General features: G+C 42.0%; 1 protein-coding gene across 1 annotated transcript in view; it reads left to right on the top strand.

The window, feature by feature from the left end:
* The window catches only part of LOC126282323 (luciferin 4-monooxygenase-like), an 86580-nt gene that overhangs the window by 23152 nt on the left and 41627 nt on the right, over window positions 1-21801 (top strand). The window contains exons 4-5 of the mRNA XM_049981980.1: window positions 3199-3470; window positions 10871-11039. Coding sequence (XP_049837937.1) covers window positions 3199-3470; window positions 10871-11039 — 441 coding nt within the window. The remainder of the gene's footprint in view (window positions 1-3198; window positions 3471-10870; window positions 11040-21801) is intronic.

The following is a 21801-nucleotide window of genomic DNA, read 5'->3' as shown; positions in this document are numbered from 1 at the left end:
AGCACATAGAAATTGTGCATTAATATAAACTGAAATATTTTCAGCAACATCTCCAAAACGGTTTTCATCGAAAAATTTGGTTGGCTGGTTGGGGAGCAAACAGCGAAGTCATCGCTCCCATCGAAATTGCGAAGGATTGGGACGGAAGTCGGCCGTGACCTTGTAAAAGAATCACCCCGGAATTTGCCTGAAGCGATTTAGGGAAATCACGGAAAACCTAAATCAGGATGGCCGGACGCTGGTTTTAACCGTCGTCCTCCCGAACGCGTGTCCAGTGTACTAACCATTGCGCCGCCTCGTTCGGTAAGCAAAGTTTGAACACAGTCTCTGAACATCGGTAAATTCAAAGCTTTCGTAGGCCCCTAGAGAGTAAACGGTGCACTTGCGAAATTTATCACGTAAGGAAGTGTTTCTTTTCATCTGCTCAAAACTCTAAAATTCTGTAAGCGTAATTTTCGTGTACCATGTATTTAACATGGATACTGTAGTGTGTTTCAATAAAGTTATTGACGGTAGCCAGACAGACAAGTGCATTACAATAGGCTCCTTTTCTACATCTACATTTATACTCCGCAAGCCAACCAACGGTCTGTGGCGGAGGGCATTTTACGTGTCACTGTCATTACCTCCCTTTTCTGTTCCAGTCGCGTATGGTTCGCGGGAAGAACGACTGTCTGGAAGCTCTGATTTTACATTCGTGATCTCCTCCGGAGGTATAAGTAGGGGGGAAGCAATATATTCGATATCTCATCCAGAAACGTACCATCTCGAAACCTGGCGAGCAAGCTACACCGCGATGCAGAGCGCCTCTCTTGCAGAGTCTGCCACTTGAGTTTGCTAAACATCTCCGCAACGCTATCGCGGTAACCAAATAACCCTGTGACGAGACGCGCCGCTCTTCTTTGATTCTCCTCCGTCAACCCGATCTGGTACGGATCCCACACTGATGACCAATACTCAAGTATAGGCCGAACGAGTGTTTTGTAAGGCACCTCCTTTGTTGATGGACTATGTTTTCTAAGGACTCTCCCAATGAATCTCAACCTGGTAACCGCCTTACCAACAATTAATTTTATATGATCATTCCACTTCTAATCGTTCCGCACGCATACGCCCAGATATTTTACAGAAGTAACTGCTACCAGTGTTTGTTCCGCTATCATATAACCATACAATAAAGGATCCTTTTTTCTATGTATTCGCAATACGTTACATTTGTCTATGTTAAGGGTCAGTTGCCACTCCCTGCACAATGTGCCTATTCGCTGCAGATCTTCCTGCATTTCGCTACAATTTTCTAATGCTGCAACTTCTCTGTATACTACAGCAGCATCCGCGAAAAGCCGCATGGAACTTCCGACATTATTTACTAGGTCATTTATACACTCCTGGAAATGGAAAAAAGAACACATTGACACCGGTGTGTCAGACCCACCATACTTGCTCCGGACACTGCGAGAGGGCTGTACAAGCAATGATCACACGCACGGCACAGCGGACACACCAGGAACCGCGGTGTTGGCCGTCGAATGGCGCTAGCTGCGCAGCATTTGTGCACCGCCGCCGTCAGTGTCAGCCAGTTTGCCGTGGCATACGGAGCTCCATCGCAGTCTTTAACACAGGTACAATGCCGCGACAGCGTGGACGTGAACCGTATGTGCAGTTGACGGACTTTGAGCGAGGGCGTATAGTGGGCATGCGAGAGGCCGGGTGGACGTACCGCCGAATTGCTCAACACGTGGGGCGTGAGGTCTCCACAGTACATCGATGTCGTCGCCAGTGGTCGGCGGAAGGTGCACGTGCCCGTCGACCTGGGACCGGACCACAGCGACGCACGGATGCACGCCAAGACCGTAGGATCCTACGCAGTGCCGTAGGGGACCGCACCGCCACTTCCCAGCAAATTAGGGACACTGTTGCTCCTGGGGTATCGGCGAGGACCATTCGCAACCGTCTCCATGAAGCTGGGCTACGGTCCCGCACACCGTTAGGCCGTCTTCCGCTCACACCCTAACATCGTGCAGCCCGCCTCCAGTGGTGACGCGACAGGCGTGAATGGAGGGACGAATGGAGACGTGTCGTCTTCAGCGATGAGAGTCGCTTCTGCCTTGGTGCCAATGATGGTCGTATGCGTGTTTGGCGCCGTGCAATTGAGCGCCACAATCAGGACTGCATACGACCGAGGCACACAGGGCCAACACCCGGCATCATGGTGTGGGGAGCGATCTCCTACACTGGCCGTACACCTCTGGTGATCGTCGAGGGGACACTGAATAGTGCACGGTACATCCAAACCGTCATCGAACCCATCGTTCTACCATTCCTAGACCGGCAAGGGAACTTGCTGTTCCAACAGGACAATGCACGTCCGCTTGTATCCCGTGCCACCCAACGTGCTCTAGAAGGTGTAAGTCAACTACCCTGGCCAGCAAGATCTCCGGATCTGTCCCCCATTGAGCATGTTTGGGACTGGATGAAGCGTCGTCTCACGCGGTCTGCATGTCCAGTACGAACACTGGTCCAACTGAGGCGCCAGGTGGAAATGGCATGGCAAGCCGTTCCACAGGACTACATCCAGCATCTCTACGATCGTCTCCATGGAAGAATAGCAGCTTGCATTGCTGCGAAAGGTGGATATACACTGTACTAGTGCCGAAATTGTGCATGCTCTGTTGCTTGTGTCTATGTGCCTGTGATTCTGTCAGTGTGATCATGTGATGTATCTGACCCCAGGAATATGTCAATAAAGTTTCCCCTTCCTGGGACAATGAATTCACGGTGTTCTTGTTTCAATTTCCAGGAGTGTATATATTGTGAAAAGGAATGGTCCCATAACACTCCCCTGTGGCACGGCAGAGGTTACTTTAACGTCCGTAGACGTCCCTCCATCCTGTGTTCTGTATGCTAAAACTTCTTCAATCCAGCCACACAGCTGGTCTGATATTCCATAGGCTCTTACTTCGTTTATTAGGCGACAGTGCGGAACTGTATCAACGCCTTCCGGAACTCAAGGAGAATAGCATCTACCTGGGAGCCTGTCTATTTGTAGTGGCTCACTCAACCCTCTAATTCATTTCCATAAATGTTTGATATATTCAGAAACTCCTTTGGACGAATAAAAACAAAATTAGAACAGTCCACGTATACTACAATTGTTTAACTGTCTCTTACTAATCTGCCTGGCTCGAAACACATGAGACACGCCACGTACTGGAATTTCTGCGGCCACGTGTGCTGATCGCCGAGAAATCGAAGCCGTTGTACGAGAGGTTGTCGCCCCTCGTGGTCAGCTACAGCGAGGTGGACGCATGGTTCTCGGACAGCTCTGTCGAAGATGCGGACCCAGAGGTGGAAGAGGCACCAGCGCTGGACTCTCCAGCTGTTATCCTCTGCTCGTCTGGCACCACGGGGTATCCAAAGGGCGTCGAGGTTTCACACAGGGCGCTGCTACAGTTGCTGGCGGTTGCAACGTAAGTGTACTGCTGTTACCTTTCTAACTTATTTCGCAGAACTTATCTTCCGTATATTGTAGATTGCAATCATAATTGCAACAAAATAATTCCACGATCAAGTCCAGAGACCCGAGCACCGTGTCAGCCTCTGCCCTCTGGCTTCGTTCAGATGAGGTATGGAGAGACGTGAGGTCTACACAACGGTAACCCAGACGTTTTCAGCACATCTTTGAGTTTCTTCCGTTACAGGCAGCTTCTCAACTGGTCTCACGAGGCTGAATGAAGCCTGTCCCAGCCCTCACGGACGAAAAACTTCTAGCAATATTGGGTACTGAATCTGTGTCCTCCACATTACAGACGCACTGACTCGTAGTGGAAGGTCCCAGTTCGTAGTAATAGACGGCAAATCATCTAGTAAAACTAAAGTGATATCAGGTGTTCCCCAGGGAAGCATCCTGGGACCTCTGCTGTTCCTCATCTATATAAATGACCTGGGTGACAATATGAGCAGTTCTCTTAGGTTGTTCGCAGATGATTCTGTAATTTACCGTCTAGTAAGGTCATCCTAAGACCAGTATCAGTTGCAAAGCGATTTATAAAAGATTGATGTATGGTGTGGCAGGTGGCAGTTGACGCTAAATAACGATAAGTGTGAGGTGATCCACATGAGTTCCAAAAGAAATCCGTTGGAATTCGATTACTCGATAAATAGTACAATTCTCCAGGCTGTGATTTCAACTAAGCACCTGGGTGTTAAAATTACGAACAACTTCAGTTGGAAAGACCACATACATAATATTGTGGGGAAGGTGAGCCAAAGGTTGGGTTTCATTGGCAGAACACTTAGAAGATGCAACAAGTTCACTAAAGAGACAGCTTACAAGACAGTTACACTACACTCGTCCTCTGTTAGAATATTGCTGCCCAGTGTGGGATCCTTACCAGGTGGGATTGACCGAGGACATCGAAAGGGTGCAATAAAGGGGATCTCGTTTTGTATTATCGCGTAATGGGGGAGAGAGTGTGGCAGATATGATAAGCGAGTTGGGATGGAAGTCATTAAAGCAAAGACGTTTTTCGTCACGGCGAGATCTATTTACGAAATTTCAGTCACTAACTTTCTCTTCCGAATGCGAAAATATTTTGTTGAGCCCAACCTACATAGGTACAAGTGATCATCAAAATAAATTAAGAGAAATCAGAGCTCGAACAGAGAGGTTTAGAGGTTTAGGTGTTCGTTTCTCCCGCGCGCTGTTCGGGAGTGGAATGGTAGGGAGATAGTATGATTGTGGTTCGATGAACCCTCTGCCAAGCACTTAAATGTGAATTGCACAGTAATCGTGTAGATGTAGATGTAGATTTAGTGGATTCATCATAACTGATAAGCAATAAAGCTGCTGCACTTTTGTCATTCTCAAATTTTACAAGAACAATCTAAGGTAGGCAGTAAGAACAAAAATTACGGGTTATGTCGTTGCATCCATTTTGGAATTAGCTTTGTCTGAAGATTTCTTCGACGAATCGTAGGTCGGCCACAGTGAAATCCTACTATAATAGATTTTGTTCGCCTTGAGTTTTATTCGTTCGAACGTCAAGGAGTGATCTTTTAATGGACAGGAGTAGTTCATTCAATTTCTGGGTAAAAGTTAAACTGAGTTTTGATTGACATCTGATGTTGTTCGACAAACGGCAGTCCATAGCAAGGACGTCTTAGTGGAGCACGAGAAACGGGTACGATGTTATTCTGCGTCTTAATTCCGACATACATGTAAGTTTTCTGAAACTTACCGTCTTTCATGCCGTATCCGAATCTAGAAGCTGGACTATCGTGGTCAATTCTCTTACCACCTCATCTATGGAAACACAGCTTTAGGGCGTGTAACCAGGTTCGAGCGCCGGTGCAGCACACAGTAAGGAAGTTTCAAAAAAGCACTCACTGTGGCGTGAAAGATTCTGTTGGGTCAAGTTTTTTTTAGTAGCGTTCAATGAATCTTTCACGCTTTAACTATTAAAACATGGAATACCTGAGCTGAAATTTGGTGGTACCAAACTGCTACCAATATAGTAGAATACTGAATTTTTAGAGACACACATCGCTGTTATTTGCTTCATGAATAATGATATGTACTGTTACTTACTGTTAGAGACCATTATTTGCCAAAGCAACCTGTTTCGAGGCATAATGCATCTTCATACAAGAAAACATTTAACAAACGTTTCCAAAGGTACTCAAATTGTGCTGTGGCCATACCGCAGAGAAACAAAAGGATAACCTAATATGACGGAGTAAATGCTTCGTTTGTTGCCTTGGTGTTCGCAAAATTTTTCTTAAAAAAGTAATCACTCACATTGTTCATGTTAAAACGCTGTCTTGTTATGGTTTGTTCAGCTACATCCATCGTTATGGTTCGCAGAATCTTGTTAATTATTGTTTATAAACTTGCAAAGGACTCTTAAAACACGTCATTACAATCAACTCTATTATGTCAGTATAAGGAAGATGGTCATCAAAAAGAATGTTTCGATTTAACTATCGATGTGTCGATTCTGGTCTTATCTGTCACTTGTATTGCTTCCTGCGTATCTTACTGATGCGCCTCTCAGGCTGCTTGACGAAATATCCAACCAGACACATTATAAAAATTGATGAACCGGTATTTATAAATGTTCCACATCTCCTCCTAAAGCACTGGACCGATTTTAACCAAATTCGGGAGACGTATCACTTATTGTCCGGAAATCATCGCTGTGGGGGTGAGAATTACCAACCTATAGAAGACGTGGAGATGGGCTTGAAAAAGCAGCGTAGCACACGACGAGTGAATACCCATACTATAGTCATCCACTATTCGAGAAAGAGAGTACTTAGACTCTTACAACAAAGTTATTATGTGTCAAGCTCGTTCCAAGAGTCTAAGTATTCTCTTTGTCGAATACTGGATGACTAAATTATAGGTATTCACTCGTCGTGTGCTAGACTCCTTTTTCAATCTCACACCAACTCATTCTATAGGTTGTTTGTTATGTTTACGAAACATTTTCTTGCTGACGATTGCCATAAAATGATGCAGAGAAACAAAATTATCACTTACAACATTTTCAGTGTTCATTTAGTAAAACGCCGCATGAAACATGATGTTTCAGTTTATTACTTCTTTACCACAGGCCGTATTCACGGCACACTTTGCAGACAGTGTTCGCATACATCACTGAATATACCGGCAAAATGTTATCATTGTACGACACATCGTTAGGGGAGATGAATTCATAAACACTGAGATGAGCGAAAAACTGCTCCATCACTAATGACGTTTTAATTTATTAATTTTTTACTACTAACTCTATTCACAGTTCACAAACAGTAGCCACATATACCACTGGATGTGTCTGTAAAACTGCGTCATTGTGCAACATACAGTTCAGGAGATGTGACGTCATAAATGATGAGCTGAGTGAGAATGAAAATTCATGACGAAATTCACTAGAGACACAGGTGAAATCTGGAAACAAATACGTGTGAAATATGTTACATACACACATAAAAAATTTTTTGCATCACCTCGGCTCCGAGAGTTCCGGAACCTGTCCAGAAAATTGGAACAGAGATCAACATAAACATCATTTCCGTCCTCCTTATTGCTCATAAAAACCACAAGAGGTATGTAGTACCACCATACAGCGAGACCTTCAGAGGTGGTGCTGCAGATTGCTGTACACACGGTACCTCTAATACCCAGAAGCACGTTCTCTTGCGTTGATGCATACCTGTATTCCTAGTGGCATACTATCCACAAGTTCATCAAGGCAATGTTGGTCCAGATTGTCCCACCATCAACGGCGATTCGGCGTAGATCCCTCAGAGTAGTTGGTGGGTCACGACGTCCACAAACAGCCCTTTCCAATCTATCCCAATCGTGTCCGTTAGGGTTCATATCTGGAGAACATTCTGGCCACTCTAGTCTAGTGATATTGTTATCCTGAAGGAAGGCATTCACAAATGGCCACTCTAGGCGAGTGATATCGTTATCCTGAAGGAAGTCATTCACAAGATGTGCACGATGGGGGTCCGAATTGTCGTCCATGAAGACGAATTCCTACCCAATATGCAGCTGATACAGTTGCACTATCGGTAGAGGATGGCATTCACGTATCTTACAGACGTTACGACGCCTTCCATGACCACCAGCGGCGTACGATGGCCCCACATAATGCCACCCCAAAATAGAAGGGAACCTCCACCTTGCTGCACTGGCAAGGCGTTCAGCCTGATCAGGTTAGCTCCAAACACGTCTCCGACGATTGTCTGGTCGAAGGCACATGCGACACTCATCGCTGCAGAGAATATGATGCCAATCCTGAGCGGCCCATTCGGCATGCTGTTGGATCCATCAGTACCACGCTGCATGGTGTCGTGGTTGCAAAGGTGAACCTCGCCAAGGACGTCGGGAGTGAAGTAGTGCATCATGTAGAATATTGCACACAGTCTGAGTCGTAACACGACGTCCTGTGATTGCGCGGGATAAGCCAAGCGGTCTTAGGCGCTACAGTCATAGATAGACTGTGCGGCTGATCCCGGCGGAGGTTCGAGTCCTCCCTCGGGCATGGGTGTGTGTGGTTGTCCTTAGGATAATTTAGGTTAAGTAGTGTGTAAGCTTAGGGACTGATGACCTTAGCAGTTAAGTACCATAAAGTTTCACACATATTTGAGCATTTGAACAACATGGTGGCGTTGCTGTCAGGAATTCTCCGAGCCATAATCCGTAGACAGCAGTCATCCACGGCAGTAGTAGTCCTTGGACAGCCTGAGTGAGTCACGTCATCAACAGTCCCTGTCTCTCTGTATCTCCCCCATATCCGAACAACATCGCTGTGGTTCACTCCGAGATGCCTTGACATTTCTCTTGTTGAGAGCACTTCCTGGCACAAAGTAACAATGCGGACGCGATCGAACTGCGGTATTGACCGTCTAGGCATGGTTGAACTACACACAACACAAACCGTGTGCCTCCATCCTGGTGAAATGACTGGAACTGATCGGCTGTCGTACCCCCTCCGGGTAATAGGCGCTGCTCATGCGTGATTGTTTACATCTTTGGGGGGGAGTTTAATGACAGCTCTGAACAGTTAAAGGGACTATATCTGTGATATAATATCCACCGTCAACATCTGTCTTCAGGAGTTCTGGGAACTGGGGTGATGCAAAACTTTTTTTTGATGTGTGTATATGTGCATCTTTGACATGTGCATACGCAGGCAGTGTCGCAGATAAAAAGCCATGGAAATATTTGAGTCAAATTTAGTAAACACATTAGTTAGAGTCTGAAAATAAAAACTGTTGTAGTAAGAACCACCAGCCCATTATCTGTGTGAGCGCGATAATGTGGAGCGATAAGGAGGGAGGAGGAAATGGATAGCGAGAGGGTAGGAGGAAACTTTGGAACAAAACTGCTAAGGTCACCGGTCTTAGGGGTACACGTTACATAATCTAAAAGTAACTTATACTAATGACAACCAACACCCACACCCATGTCCCAGGGAGGAATCGAACCTTTGAGGGGGCTGGGGGTGGGGTGGTTAAAGAGGAGATGTGCACAGACAGAGGGAAAGCAGCGCAATGCAAAGAAACAGGGGGAGATAAGGAGAGAAAGGAAAGACGAGAAGATAGACACAGAGGGAGAAAGAGATAGGCAGAAGAATGGGAGAAGAAGGTGAACAGACAGAGGGGGAGGGAGAGATAGACACACAAAGGGGAGAGAAGAAGATGGACAGAGAAATGGATAAGGAGGATATGAACAGACAAAGGAAAGTGGAGGACATGAACAGATAGATGGGGGGGGGGGGGAGGAGGAGATGGAGAGAGCTAAGGTTAGGAGGAATTGGATAGAGAGAGGAGAGGAGGACATAGACAAAGAAAGGGGAAGGGAGGGGTTAGACAGAGAGAGGGGGAAGGAGGAGATGAACAGAGAGAGTAGGAGGAGATGGAGAGAGAGGGGAGGAGCAGATTGACAGAGAGAGGGTGGAGGAGATGGGTTGGACAGAGAGATGGGGTGGGGAAGATGAACAGAGAAGGAGGAAGGAGGAGATATATTAACATAAAATTGTCCGCCACCAGCAGCTGAGAGGTCAGCGTGACAGAATGTCAATCCTAAGGGCCCGGGTTCGATTCCCGGCTGGATAGGGGATTTTCTCTGCTCAGGGACTGGGTGTTGTGTTGTTCTAATCATTATCATTTCATCTCCATCGCCGCACAAGTCGCTGAAGTGGCGTCAAATCGAAAGACTTGCACATGGCGAACGGTGTACCCGACGAGAGGCCGTAGTCACACGACATTTATTTATTTAACATAAAATTGGAATAAATACATACTTGGCCAACGCAGCGTGCTCATGAATTATTACAATAAAAGAGAATTGTGGCAAACTGATGCTAATAAGAACAGTATAAAAATTATTTTTAGGAATTAACTGAATGTAGATACACCGGTTCCCGTGAGATCACTGATGTTAAGCGCTGTCGGACGTGGTCGGCACTTGTATGGGTGACCATTCAGGCCGCGATATGCTATTGCCATTTTTCGGTGTGCACTCAGCCTCCTGATGCCAATTGAGGAGCTACTCGGCCGAATAGTAGCGGCTTCGGTCAAGAATACCATCATAACGACCAGAAGAGCGGTGTGCTGACCCCACGCACCTATTACCCGCATCCTCCACCGAAGATGGCGCGGCGGTCGGATGGTCCCGGTAGGCCACTCGTGGCCTGAAGACGGAGTGCTTTTTATTAACTGAACATGCAACAAGAAGACAGTCATTTCATAAGTACAAACTGAGTGACTGTTTAAAAAAATGTCAACAGCAAACAAACGAAGTAAATATTCCCTGACATTAGGTTATCTTATTTTTCTTCGCAGAGTTGCCACAGTACATGGCATGACTGTAAAGACCAACTAACTTTAATATTTATGTGTACCTTTGTTAATTTTTAAAATTTACTTTTGTCACCTGAAGATGAGGTTTATGTCTCGAAACATGTTTCTTTATTAAATAAAATTTGTGACTAGCAGTGGTCTCCAAAAAAACCTTCTGCTCCTCTGTATTTGCTTCATATTACTGTGTTCTGTAGAAATAGATACCTTTTACATCAATAATAACCATTCATATTGTCTGAAAAACGGGTAAATATTGTTCAAGCGTGAGTGGCGTTGAAGGATAATCGATGAGAGTAAAATACCTAAATCTGGGCAAATAAAGTTCTATGAAGCTATACTTCTTAGAGCTAAAAGGTGATAATGGTGCCATAATCTGATTAGCCATCAGTTAAAAATTTTTATTGCCATCATAAATATTACTAAATACTGTTCCACTGCTTAATGGATTAGACCAATGTCTCTATTACATATTTGCTTGCGTTTTTCTTATTAGTGAGCAACGGATGTTGATGTGGCTAGAGGGTTCTTTCATGCTGCCAACTCCAGCTTTCTGGATTTCTGTCACAATGATGCTTCTCATATCGATTAACGCTGGAAAAAAAGTACTTCTCATGGGCAAATTTGATGAGCAGTTGTTTCTAAAGGTGTTACGTGAACACCAGGTAAGTATATACGCTTGCGCTTATTAAGTTATCTGTTAATATGGTAAATTAAAGTGCCCAGCCATGTTTTTTTCTGTCTGTGTGTGAATTGTAATCTTAGGAAGTACTGCAGGGATTTCGATACATTTTTAACTAAAAGAGAAACTGATTCACGAGGAAGATTTGTGTATATCGCTAATTCGGGCTAGCGCGAGACTGGGGCGGGTCGCCTGTTGATAATATAAAGACGAGTTCAACCTATAAATATGTATAATTTGTCATAACAATATCTGGAAGCGGAAAACCATTTTGTAATTGACATCCTCCTTTCCCTTCACGTATTCCGTCCTACAAGCTGTTATGGGTTATCTGAGACAGAGGATAAACAAACATGTGTTAATTCGAGGGAGGAAGCAAAATGTAATTTACGTTTATCTAAACATAAATGTTGTTCAGTTTTTAATGGTCAACAGTAGGTGGCGTACTTAGCAGAATGAAATTGTCTTTATTGTTATTTGAAAATGTCTTCTCTGGTTCGCTGCAAATGGGCATCTTCGATAATTGTTAGGTCGAAAGGAGTGGAACTGAGTTCTATAATCCATTTAGACACGTGGTATTCCCAAACAGCTGCTAATCCTATTCCAGAATAAAACTATTTAAGGATGTGTGAAGTTTGGAAACAAGCTACCATTCGTGACTGTCAGCGAAGTTCCTATACAACCGATAATCACTGTTCTCTGGCACCCTATTACAATTACGAGTATAAATGTATAGCACTTCAGTTTGAAGACCTGACCAGTCCACACGCCACTCGCGACTTAGACCATATGGAATCAGAATAGGGGACGGCCGTCTTGAGTAATGGGTTGTTGTGGGTAATGAATGTAGTGAGCATCTGTGCTCATACCCCAACTTCCAGCACAGGATTCCTAATAATCTTAGCTGGAACCATGGTGTCGCAATAGCCCCAATTTCTACAGTGGAGGCTGCTCGTTTGAAGTAGCGGTCGGGGCGTGAATCTGCGTGTCACTGGTCGCAACCAAATCGATCCCGGGCAAAGGGCACCTACACAGCAGTACCAGCGTCAATTCACACCTCTCTCCACGTGTCCCACTGTGACGTGCTCATTACTTGGGACAAGACTTGATCGGCTGTGAATTGTGAGCTGGCTGTATCCTGGATTTCAGGCAGGTGTCATGTGAACAGTTCCACAATTTATTTCATATACATATACCTTATTGGGAGAGGTGTCTAATAGTGGTTTTACTCAAATGGCACGCCGGCTTAACTCATTCAGCAGTGTAAGCTGGTCGTATCTTGCGCATTCGTGTCAGTTTGAAAATAAATATTTATGACTTGCAATGTAGTGCCGAGTGGAAGAAACACTGAGATAATTCTCATTTATTGTAGCATCTCAGTTGCATATTTTTAATTAGATTACATGTTTCGATCAGTCTGGGTAATCTTCAGATGTGAAGAAACATGTAATGTAATTAAAAATGTCCAATTGATATGGAACAGTCAGTGAGAACTATCTTAATTATCTAAACAGCTGCTGAATCACTCATGACGATTATTTCGACTATAATAGAAGAAACGCTTTTAAAGGATAACGGACCTCAGATGAACCAGGGAGAGCAAGCTTAAGCAACAATGCAGCATTAGAGAGTTAAATTATATAGTAGTAATACCTTCCTAAAAATTAAACATGGATTGTGAACTGTGGGCTCTAAGTCTCACTACACCAAAGCATAACGAATAATACCTAAATTTATTCTGCAAACTCTGAAAACATGCCTTAATATCAGTTGTCAATCAATGCTTAACCACATGAAAATCTTTGCTGTTTGACCAATATATTCTTCAACATCTCAGAAACAAACTGCATCAGCGTCAAACTTTTGTTTACTCTGGCATGGCACTCAGAACTGTATGTCCTTGCTTCTTTGATGAACTATGAGGAATCTACGTACGGCTCCCGACTCTGAGTCTTCCTGTACTGCAACGTCTGCCATACCACTGCTCACAACTGCATATTGTATTTTCTCCTTTCATCAATTAAATTCAGTATCTCTTCTGTTACCCAAAGATTTCTACTAGCCCTCGACGTTTTAGCTACTTGACCCTCTGCTACCTCCACTACTTCATCCCTCAGAACTACCCATTCTTCTTCTACTGTATTTCTTTCCCCCATTCCTGTCAGTTGTTCCCTTGTGCTCTCCCTGAAACTCTGTATAATCTCTGGTTCTTTCAGTTTATCCAGGTCCCATCTCCTTAAATTCCCACCTTTTTGCAGTTTCTTCAGTTTTAATCTACAGTCCATAACCAATAGATTGTGGTCAGAGTCCAAATCTGCCCCTGGAAATGTCTCACAATTTAAAATCTGGTTCCCAAATCTCTGTCTTACCATTATATAATCTATCTTAAACCTTTTAGTATCTCCAGGGTTCTTCCATGTATACAAACTTATTATAACATGCCAATGGCTATTAGTTTAATGCTCGCAGTGTGTCCTGTCTGGCAGGTTCTACATTCCCGCAGTATTTCTCTAACTCCTGGAAAACTTCCAAAACACATGTATCCTTGCTAGCGTGTCCGTTTCTTACGAGCTTGCCTGTCCGCTGTTACCTAGAGAAATGTTATCGCAGTGCAGTGACCTTCATCCTGGGGCCAAAGGAAGCCCCCTTTTCCCCTTTGCATGTTGGCACTACCGAATTTGCGGGCCTGGATGACTTCCTGCCAGTCCTGTGTATTATGTATTGTTGTAATATTATATTTTACATTAATAAAATTTGACGGACATGACACCACTTTGTAGTCAATCATTTAAAAAGTCCATACAACCCTTCACAGGCAGGCAGTAAGAGAATGTTGAAAATCAGACCCCTGCAAAAATAGTTCGTGGCAAAGCAGTTCCAGCATACTGAAAATCTGTTCTACATCCAGCGCAGTGCTAAAAACGACTTCCTGAAGTGAAGTTATTATAAGCTCTGATTCTCTCTGTATATAAGTCGTTTCTACTCCAACCACAGCATGATTCTTCATAATGTTATTGCCTTCCATGAGTGACTCTTCTGAAGCAGATGTTACTAGGCATTACAGACTTTTCCATTTTCACTCGTGCAAATAGTAAAATTCCCAAGCTGACGATAGTTTTAGGCACTTGTCTGTGTATACTTAGTACCTCACAACGAGATGAAGCTGTACGATATCATCCATGACAAAAAAAGAAGGAAAAAAACTTTTTGCCGTGCCCAGCTGTAAAGGCAGAGTTAATTTTCTGTTTAAAAATCTTCTGAAGAGCAGTTCTTGTCAAAATAAGTTTATCACCCAAAAAATTTGTGAAGATGAAGTGAAATGGCACGTGTTGATAAGCCATGGTGCAGTTTTACTTTAGTGGTTACATAACATTGTTAAACATATAATGACGTTGCCCTTGTGTGTGCTCTTTCTTTCCATGCCAGTGTGATGTAGCACAATAATATTTATGAGTGTTATATCGATTTGCGAGGTCAATCTAACACAAAATTTGGTCTTTTTTTTGGCATAGTCAAATAGGGAGATAAGCTATCTGCGAGCCTCTCACAAGGACTCCAAATGGTTCAAATGGCTCTAAGCACTATGGGACTTAACATCTGAGGTCATCAGTCCCCTAGAACGTAGAACTACTTAAACCTAACTAACCTAAGGACATCACAAACATTCATGCCCGACGCAGGATTCGAACCTGCAACCGTAGCGGTTTCAAGACTGAAGCGCTTAGAACTGCTCGGCCACAACGGCCGGCTGTTGTGTTAAAACGAATGGATTAAAAATCCTAGGACAAGATCTCAAAAAATATATTTTCAGCTCATATACGATTTAATTTCAGATGAAAAATACAGAAAGCTTCATATAAGAAGGGAATAATAAAAATAGACACTAATAATTTGACATCCATTATACTATACTTACCAACACAAAATTATTATTTTATTCGGTGTGTATCAGCCACAATGCGTTAACATCGTCATAATGTGTTGACCTGAATCCTCTTATAAAACTGGAGAACCCTATTAGGAAGTACACACTGGAAAATATAATATACCATGGCATTAAAAAGACACAGGAAGATACGTTTGGTAAGTGCTGCAAACTAATATCTCACCTAAAGCAAAATGTCATCATTTTTACGGAGTCGGCCATTTTCTCTCTCTGTCTCTCTCTCTCTCTCTCTCTCTCTCTCTCTCTCTCTCTCTCTCTCTCTCTCTCTCTCTCTATATATATATATATATATATATATATATATATATATATATATATATAATTCTGAATATGAAGGCGAAGTAATACTGTAGCCCGAGATCCAGGTACCAAATACAATTAGCGTTATATGTGGCTTAGATTACAGACCAGTAAATAAATGAATAAAAGCTAAAGTAGTTTCAATTGTGCCGTTATATTTCATATTAAAACAGGTAACAAAATTAGAAATTCATGAATGTAATCGTAGTACCTTATGCCTAAGTATATGCTACATAACCTAGAAGGAAAAATAACACGTATGGTACATGTCAAGATCCAAGTTAATTTATGACCAAAAAACAATATTAGGTTTATTTTGTAACACATATTCGTAAAATCAATCATATTCGAAGACTAAGATCAAGAACGCGTGGAAATATGTATAATTCAAGTGCAATTCAAGGTCTAGATGTTACATACATAATGGCATATCGAATAAGGTGACTCAAAGTTTCAGTGCTTCATACAAGAAACGAATACCTGAAAGTTACGTAATGTTGTAACCCGATGTCTAGCTGCCAAAGGCAAACACTACTTACATGTACGTCGTCACTATTAAAAAATTGGCCAGGTGTCAGAAAGAATAGTGCACTCAGGGTACCGTACACTCTTAGTTACCTATTTAGACAGTTGTTCCATATTGGGAATCGAGATTCTCGAAGATTTTGGCCTGTTATCGACACTGACAAGATATCGGTCTCGGGAATTCCAAGGCTCTCGAGAATGTTTTAATTTCAAGTCTGAAGTCGGATATCAAATGGAAAAAAATGGCCTTTGTAATATATAGTTACAAATTAACATTTTTCTGTTTTTTTTCCTTTACTTATACTGTGAGACCTTGCTTCCAACCAAATTTAATGATCGTATGTAAATCTAAAAGCTATAGGTTTTAATGAGTAAGTTGGCGAGTATTAAAAAAAAGTAAAATGAATGGCCGTATCTTTTGACTACATTACCTCAAAAGCTTAACTTCTTTACACTAGTGAGAGACTATAGACCCTAGTATCTAACACAGATATCAACTTGATATCCCTCCACGTTCCTGAGAAAAAGGGCCTTAATTCTTTCATACTCGTATTAATATTTGTGATTTAAAAATCGTTTACTTCCAAAATGTGATCTAGGATATATTTGGAAATATAATCGAAGTTTCAAAAATTTTCCACTTACCAGTCTCGAAAAAAAAAAAAATGTTGCCTTATAGCAACATTAGACTCAACGAAGTGATTTTAGAGAATTTGATAAAAATAATTTTTTTGAAAAATAGGAAAAAAACAAAATATAATCCAGGTGAAAGAAAGACAAAGAATATGTGGATGACGTGACTATTTCTAAGTTTAACTTATACGACATAATATAAACAAGGTGTCAAAATGAGTTGCGGAAAACTGCATTTATTACTTGATACTGAAAGACATAACGAAATATTTTTCACTTGTTGGACATAGGAACACTTCACATCTCGTGCTCGACACTCTGCTGAACCCTTTAGGACATTGCTTACAGCGGCCTTTCTGGTGGCTCTGTTGTGGCCAGTGACCGACGTCATCATCTCTGACATCTGCAATAGGTATGGGAGTTACCAACCTCTTCTTTGAAACTTAGATATCTTCTTTAAATGTATTCTTCTTTTGCGCTCAACAACATTTCCTGTCATATTAAGACCAAAAGCAATATTTGAGTGGTAACCCAGCAGAGAAAATGAGACGTTGTGCGCGCTGATACAAGTGACGCCCGTAATGCAGCCGTGAATTTACAACTGCTACATCGAGGAAAAAATAAACAATTCGCATATAACACTTTTTGGGAACGGACGTCTAGTCTATGAAGTTTTGCGAACATGTCTGCTAAATCCAACTCTCTCATGTGCTCATTATATTGTTTCATAATCAGTGGTCGATTTACATGAATGACTGACAATCCTTTTAACTCCATATCTTGCACGTATCCTGTGGCTTTATGCCCACATATGTGGAAATTTACTGCATCACACTACCTTCTGCTGTGATGTTGACTGAGTCACCAATGGTAAAATCCAGCATTCCTCCTCCTTCTTTTTCAGCTGCGTTTTTCTGCTAGAGGGCAGAATGATATTCTGGCTGAACGAATAGTTCCAGCGCACAAGAGCTGAGCCAATTATCAGAAAATATCTTGTATTTCCTTCCCTCTGGTAAATATTCACACGTCGTCAGAACAATATCTCCTGAAAATCCTGAGCCGTGCTCTTTAGCCACATAATTTTCAAAGTCATACGTTAGGCCTGATACACCAGCTCAAGTAAGTACCTCACATCTCCATTTATGAGGTTTGTTCTTGAGATATTGAACTAAACAACCTCTTCCCTTGAAAAGAATCATCTATTCATCAGTACTCTGCTTCTCTTTACGAAGGAGTTGCAACATATGGTTCCCCAAAGAGTATATCAATGGTCTCACTTTGAGTGGCTGCTCCTGCTCGGGATCACCTTTCGGTTTCTGGTTGTTATTGTTGTTTAGAAGGAAATGTTTCATTAGAGTTCAAAACTATTCCTGTTCATAACATCTGCAATTGGAGGGAAACGAAACTGTTGTGGCCAATACATTTTACATTATGGCATCGCAATTGCGCCCATAAAAAGTAAAATACCAATATATTGTTTTATTTCAATACAAGAAACATCAGCGATAACATCCTCTTTGGCGAGTGCGCAATAATTTGTTTCCAGGGCAATGGATTCGCATATTTCATTAACAATGAACATCTGAAAATATTTCATTGAAGTCAGGTTTTCAACAGATGATAGTGGAGATGTGGTACCTTTCCATATTGTGTCTGATGAAATGAAATCACCTTTATTCCATGTGCAGTTTTTCTACTTCTTTTTGCAGGCTGAGTGTCTTTCTCAAACATGAATATTGCATAAGCAATTACTTATGTGCATTTTTTAGCTAACAGTAAGTAATAATTTTTCACACTGAAAAGTTGTCATACTTACGTTACTGGCGGAATGTTGAATACCATTTCTTTCCATGTTTGTTGCTTGCGGTTTAGAGATGTCCTCATATTCGATACTATAACCCTCCTGTGAGGTATGTATTTTAATATCATTTTGTAGAGATGCATTTTTTAGAGATGTCCTCATATTCGATACTATAACCCTCCTGTGAGGTATGTATTTTAATATCATTTTGTAGAGATTCAAAGATGCTGTCTGAAACTTGTTGAATAATTCCAGATTCGGTATTTTCTTCATAAGATGAAAAGGTAGTCTCTCAGTACCGTCAGCTGGAAACTGCAACAGAGCTGACATTTCCTCATGAGTAAGACTCTTTTTAGCGAGATGCCATTCCCTGGAAACCGTAAATCAGAAAGCAATTTCTGAGGTTATGTCCAATGTGAGGAATGAATTGCCGTAGTTGTCAAAAGACGTCATTTTTCAAGTTATGTTCGGAAGATAAATTATTACAAATTTATTACTATTTTAGAATAAGTGATGCAATATTATGCAAAAGTTACCTTACAAATATTCGTGGTGTGAGCAATACGAAACTACAACAACAACAACAACCGGGACACAAAGGCAGATCAAAAAAATCAAAATGGCGACTGATACGAAAGATTACATTCAAGACTCCCTGGTGTGCATACTTCGGCCACCTGTTGTTTATTTGTTAAAACACGTATGTGTAGGCATAAGGCAACTACAGGACAAAGAATAGACGTGAAAGCTTCCAAGAGCGGCCAATAGAAAAGTAGCGCTGCCGTATGGCTACACTAGGGACGAAAGCGTTAACAGCACGACAAAAGAAATATTTTTTGTGTTATAATTATCAATTAATACCTTTCGATTTTATCATTTACTTTACTGTAAAACCTTGATTCTCGCTAAATTTCATGATTCTCAGCGAATGGGAAGTACCCTATAGGTTTTGACGAGGAAGCTTGCGAACACAAAAATATGTGACATAAATAGCCGGGTATTTTGACTTGGAAGCTTGCATTTATTAGGCGACTTAGATCTTAGTATGTGATATAAGTCCCAACTTAATACCTGTACCCGTTCCTGAGAGAAGTGCGTCTTAACAGTCGGACATACAAACAGACAAGCAGATGGAGAATGAAGTGATCCGATACAGGTTACATTTTTACCGACTGACGTACGAAAACCTAAAAACCAAGAAATAATAAAAATAGCTATGTAACTGACACAACGCAATCCTTGGTTGTTAATTACAATAATAAGCCGCCTTAAGGGCATGTACTTGATACAGAACAAGGGGTACCAACTAATCGTACTTATACTACTGAATCAAAGTAAAACAGTACAAAGTCACAATTGAAACAAGATAATAATTTTTGATACAGAAAAATTACAAACAGCACTAATGATAAAAAACAATGTGTTTATAATAATGAATATTAAGGTGAAGTAATACTGTAAGCCGTGGTCTAGATTCCAAATTCAGCCAGAGATATGTGCCTATCATTAAAAATCAGTAAATAAATGGATAAAATCTAAAATAGGTACATCTGAGATATCATATGTTACATTAAAGCAGGTTATCGAAATAGGAATTCATGAATGTAATTATAGTACATTAAGGCTAAGTATCCAAAGACCGAGATCGAGAAGACATGGAAATGCAGGGTGGTCCATTGATCGTGACTGGGCCAAATATCGCACGAAATAAGCGTCAAACGAACAAACTACAAAGAACGGAACTCGTCTACCTTGAAGGGGGAAACCAGATGGAGCCATGGCTGGCCCACAAGATGGCGCTGCCATAGATCAAACGGATATCTACTGGGTTTCTTAAAATAGGAACCGCCATTTTTTATTACATACTCGTGTAGTACTGAGGAAAATATGAATGTTTTAGTTGGAGCATTTTTTTCGCTTTGCGATAAATGGCGCTGTAATAGTCACAAACGTATAAGTACGTGGTATCACGTAACATTCCGCTAGTACGGATGGTATTTGCTTCGTGATACATTTACCCGTGTTAAAATGGACCGTTTACCAATTGCGCAAAAGGTCGATATCGTGTTGATGTATGGCTATTGTGATCAAAATGCCCAACGGGCGTGTGCTATGTATGCTGCTCGGTATCCTGGACTACATCATCCAACTGTCCGGACCGTTCGCCGGATAGTTACATTATTTAAGGAAACAGGAAGTGCTCAGCCACATGTGAAACGTCAACCATGACCTGCAACAAATGATGATGCCCAAGTAGGTGTTTTAGCTGCTGTCGCGGCTAATCCGCACATCAGTAGCAGACAAACAGCGCGATAATCGGGAATCTCAAAAACGTCGGTGTTGAGAATGCTACATCAATGCACCCGTACCATATTTCTATCCACCAGGAATTGCATGGAGACGACTTTGAACTTCGTGTACAATTCTGCCACTGGGTACAGGAGAAATTACGGGGCGATGACAGATTTTCTTCACGCCTACTATTTAACGACGAAGCGTCATTCACCAACAGCGGTAACGTAAACTGTCATAATATGCACTATTGAGCAACGGAAAATCTACGATGGCTGCGACAAGTGGAACATCAGCGACTTTGGCGGGTTAATGTATGGTGCGGCATTATGGGAGGAAGGATAATTGGCCCCCATTTTATCGATGGCAATCTAAATGGTGCAATGTATGCTGATTTCCGACGTAATGCTCTACCGATGTTACTACAAGATGTTTCACTGCATGACAGAATGGCGATGTACTTCCAACATGATGGATGTCCAGCACATATCTCGCGGGCGGTTGAAGCGGTATTGAATAGCATATTTCATGACAGGTGGATTGGGCGTTCACCGGATCTGACGTCCCCGGATTTCTTTCTGTGGGGAAACTTGAAGGATATTTGTTATCGTGATCTACCGACAACACCTGACAACATGCGTCAGCGCATTGTCAATGCATGTGCGGACATTACGGAAGGCTAATTACCCGCTGTTGGGAGGAATGTCGTTACACGTATTGCCAAATGCATTGAAGTTGACGGACATCATTTTGAGCATTTATTGCATTAATACTTCAGTCTGGAAACATGCGACCGCTACGGTCGCTGGTTCGAATCCTTCCTCGGGCATGGATGTGTGTGATGTCCTTACGTTAGTTAGGTTTAAGTAGTTCTAAGTTCTAGGGGACTGATGACCTCAGATGTTAAGTCCCATAGTGCTCAGAGCCATTTGAACCACTTCATGGCATTAATATGGTATTTACAGCTAATCACGCTGTAGCAGCAGGCGTTCTCAGAAATGATAAGTGATCAAAGGTACATGTTTGACATTGGAACAACCGAAATAAAATGTTCAAACGTATCTAAGTTTGGTATTTTAATATAAAAAAGCTATCTGTTACCAGTTCGTCTAAAGTTGTGAGCCTTATGTTTGTGACTATTACAGCGCCATCTATCACAAATCGAAAAATGTGGTCCAACTACAACATTTATACTTCTTTACGTACTACACGAATATGTTCCTATTTTAAAAAACGCAGTTGATAACC

Source organism: Schistocerca gregaria, chromosome 7 (genome assembly GCF_023897955.1).
Source record: "Schistocerca gregaria isolate iqSchGreg1 chromosome 7, iqSchGreg1.2, whole genome shotgun sequence".
Classification (NCBI taxonomy): Eukaryota; Metazoa; Arthropoda; class Insecta; order Orthoptera; family Acrididae; genus Schistocerca; species Schistocerca gregaria.
The sequence above is the reverse complement of the archived record's forward strand: the minus strand, read 5'-3'. Positions and strand labels throughout refer to the sequence as shown.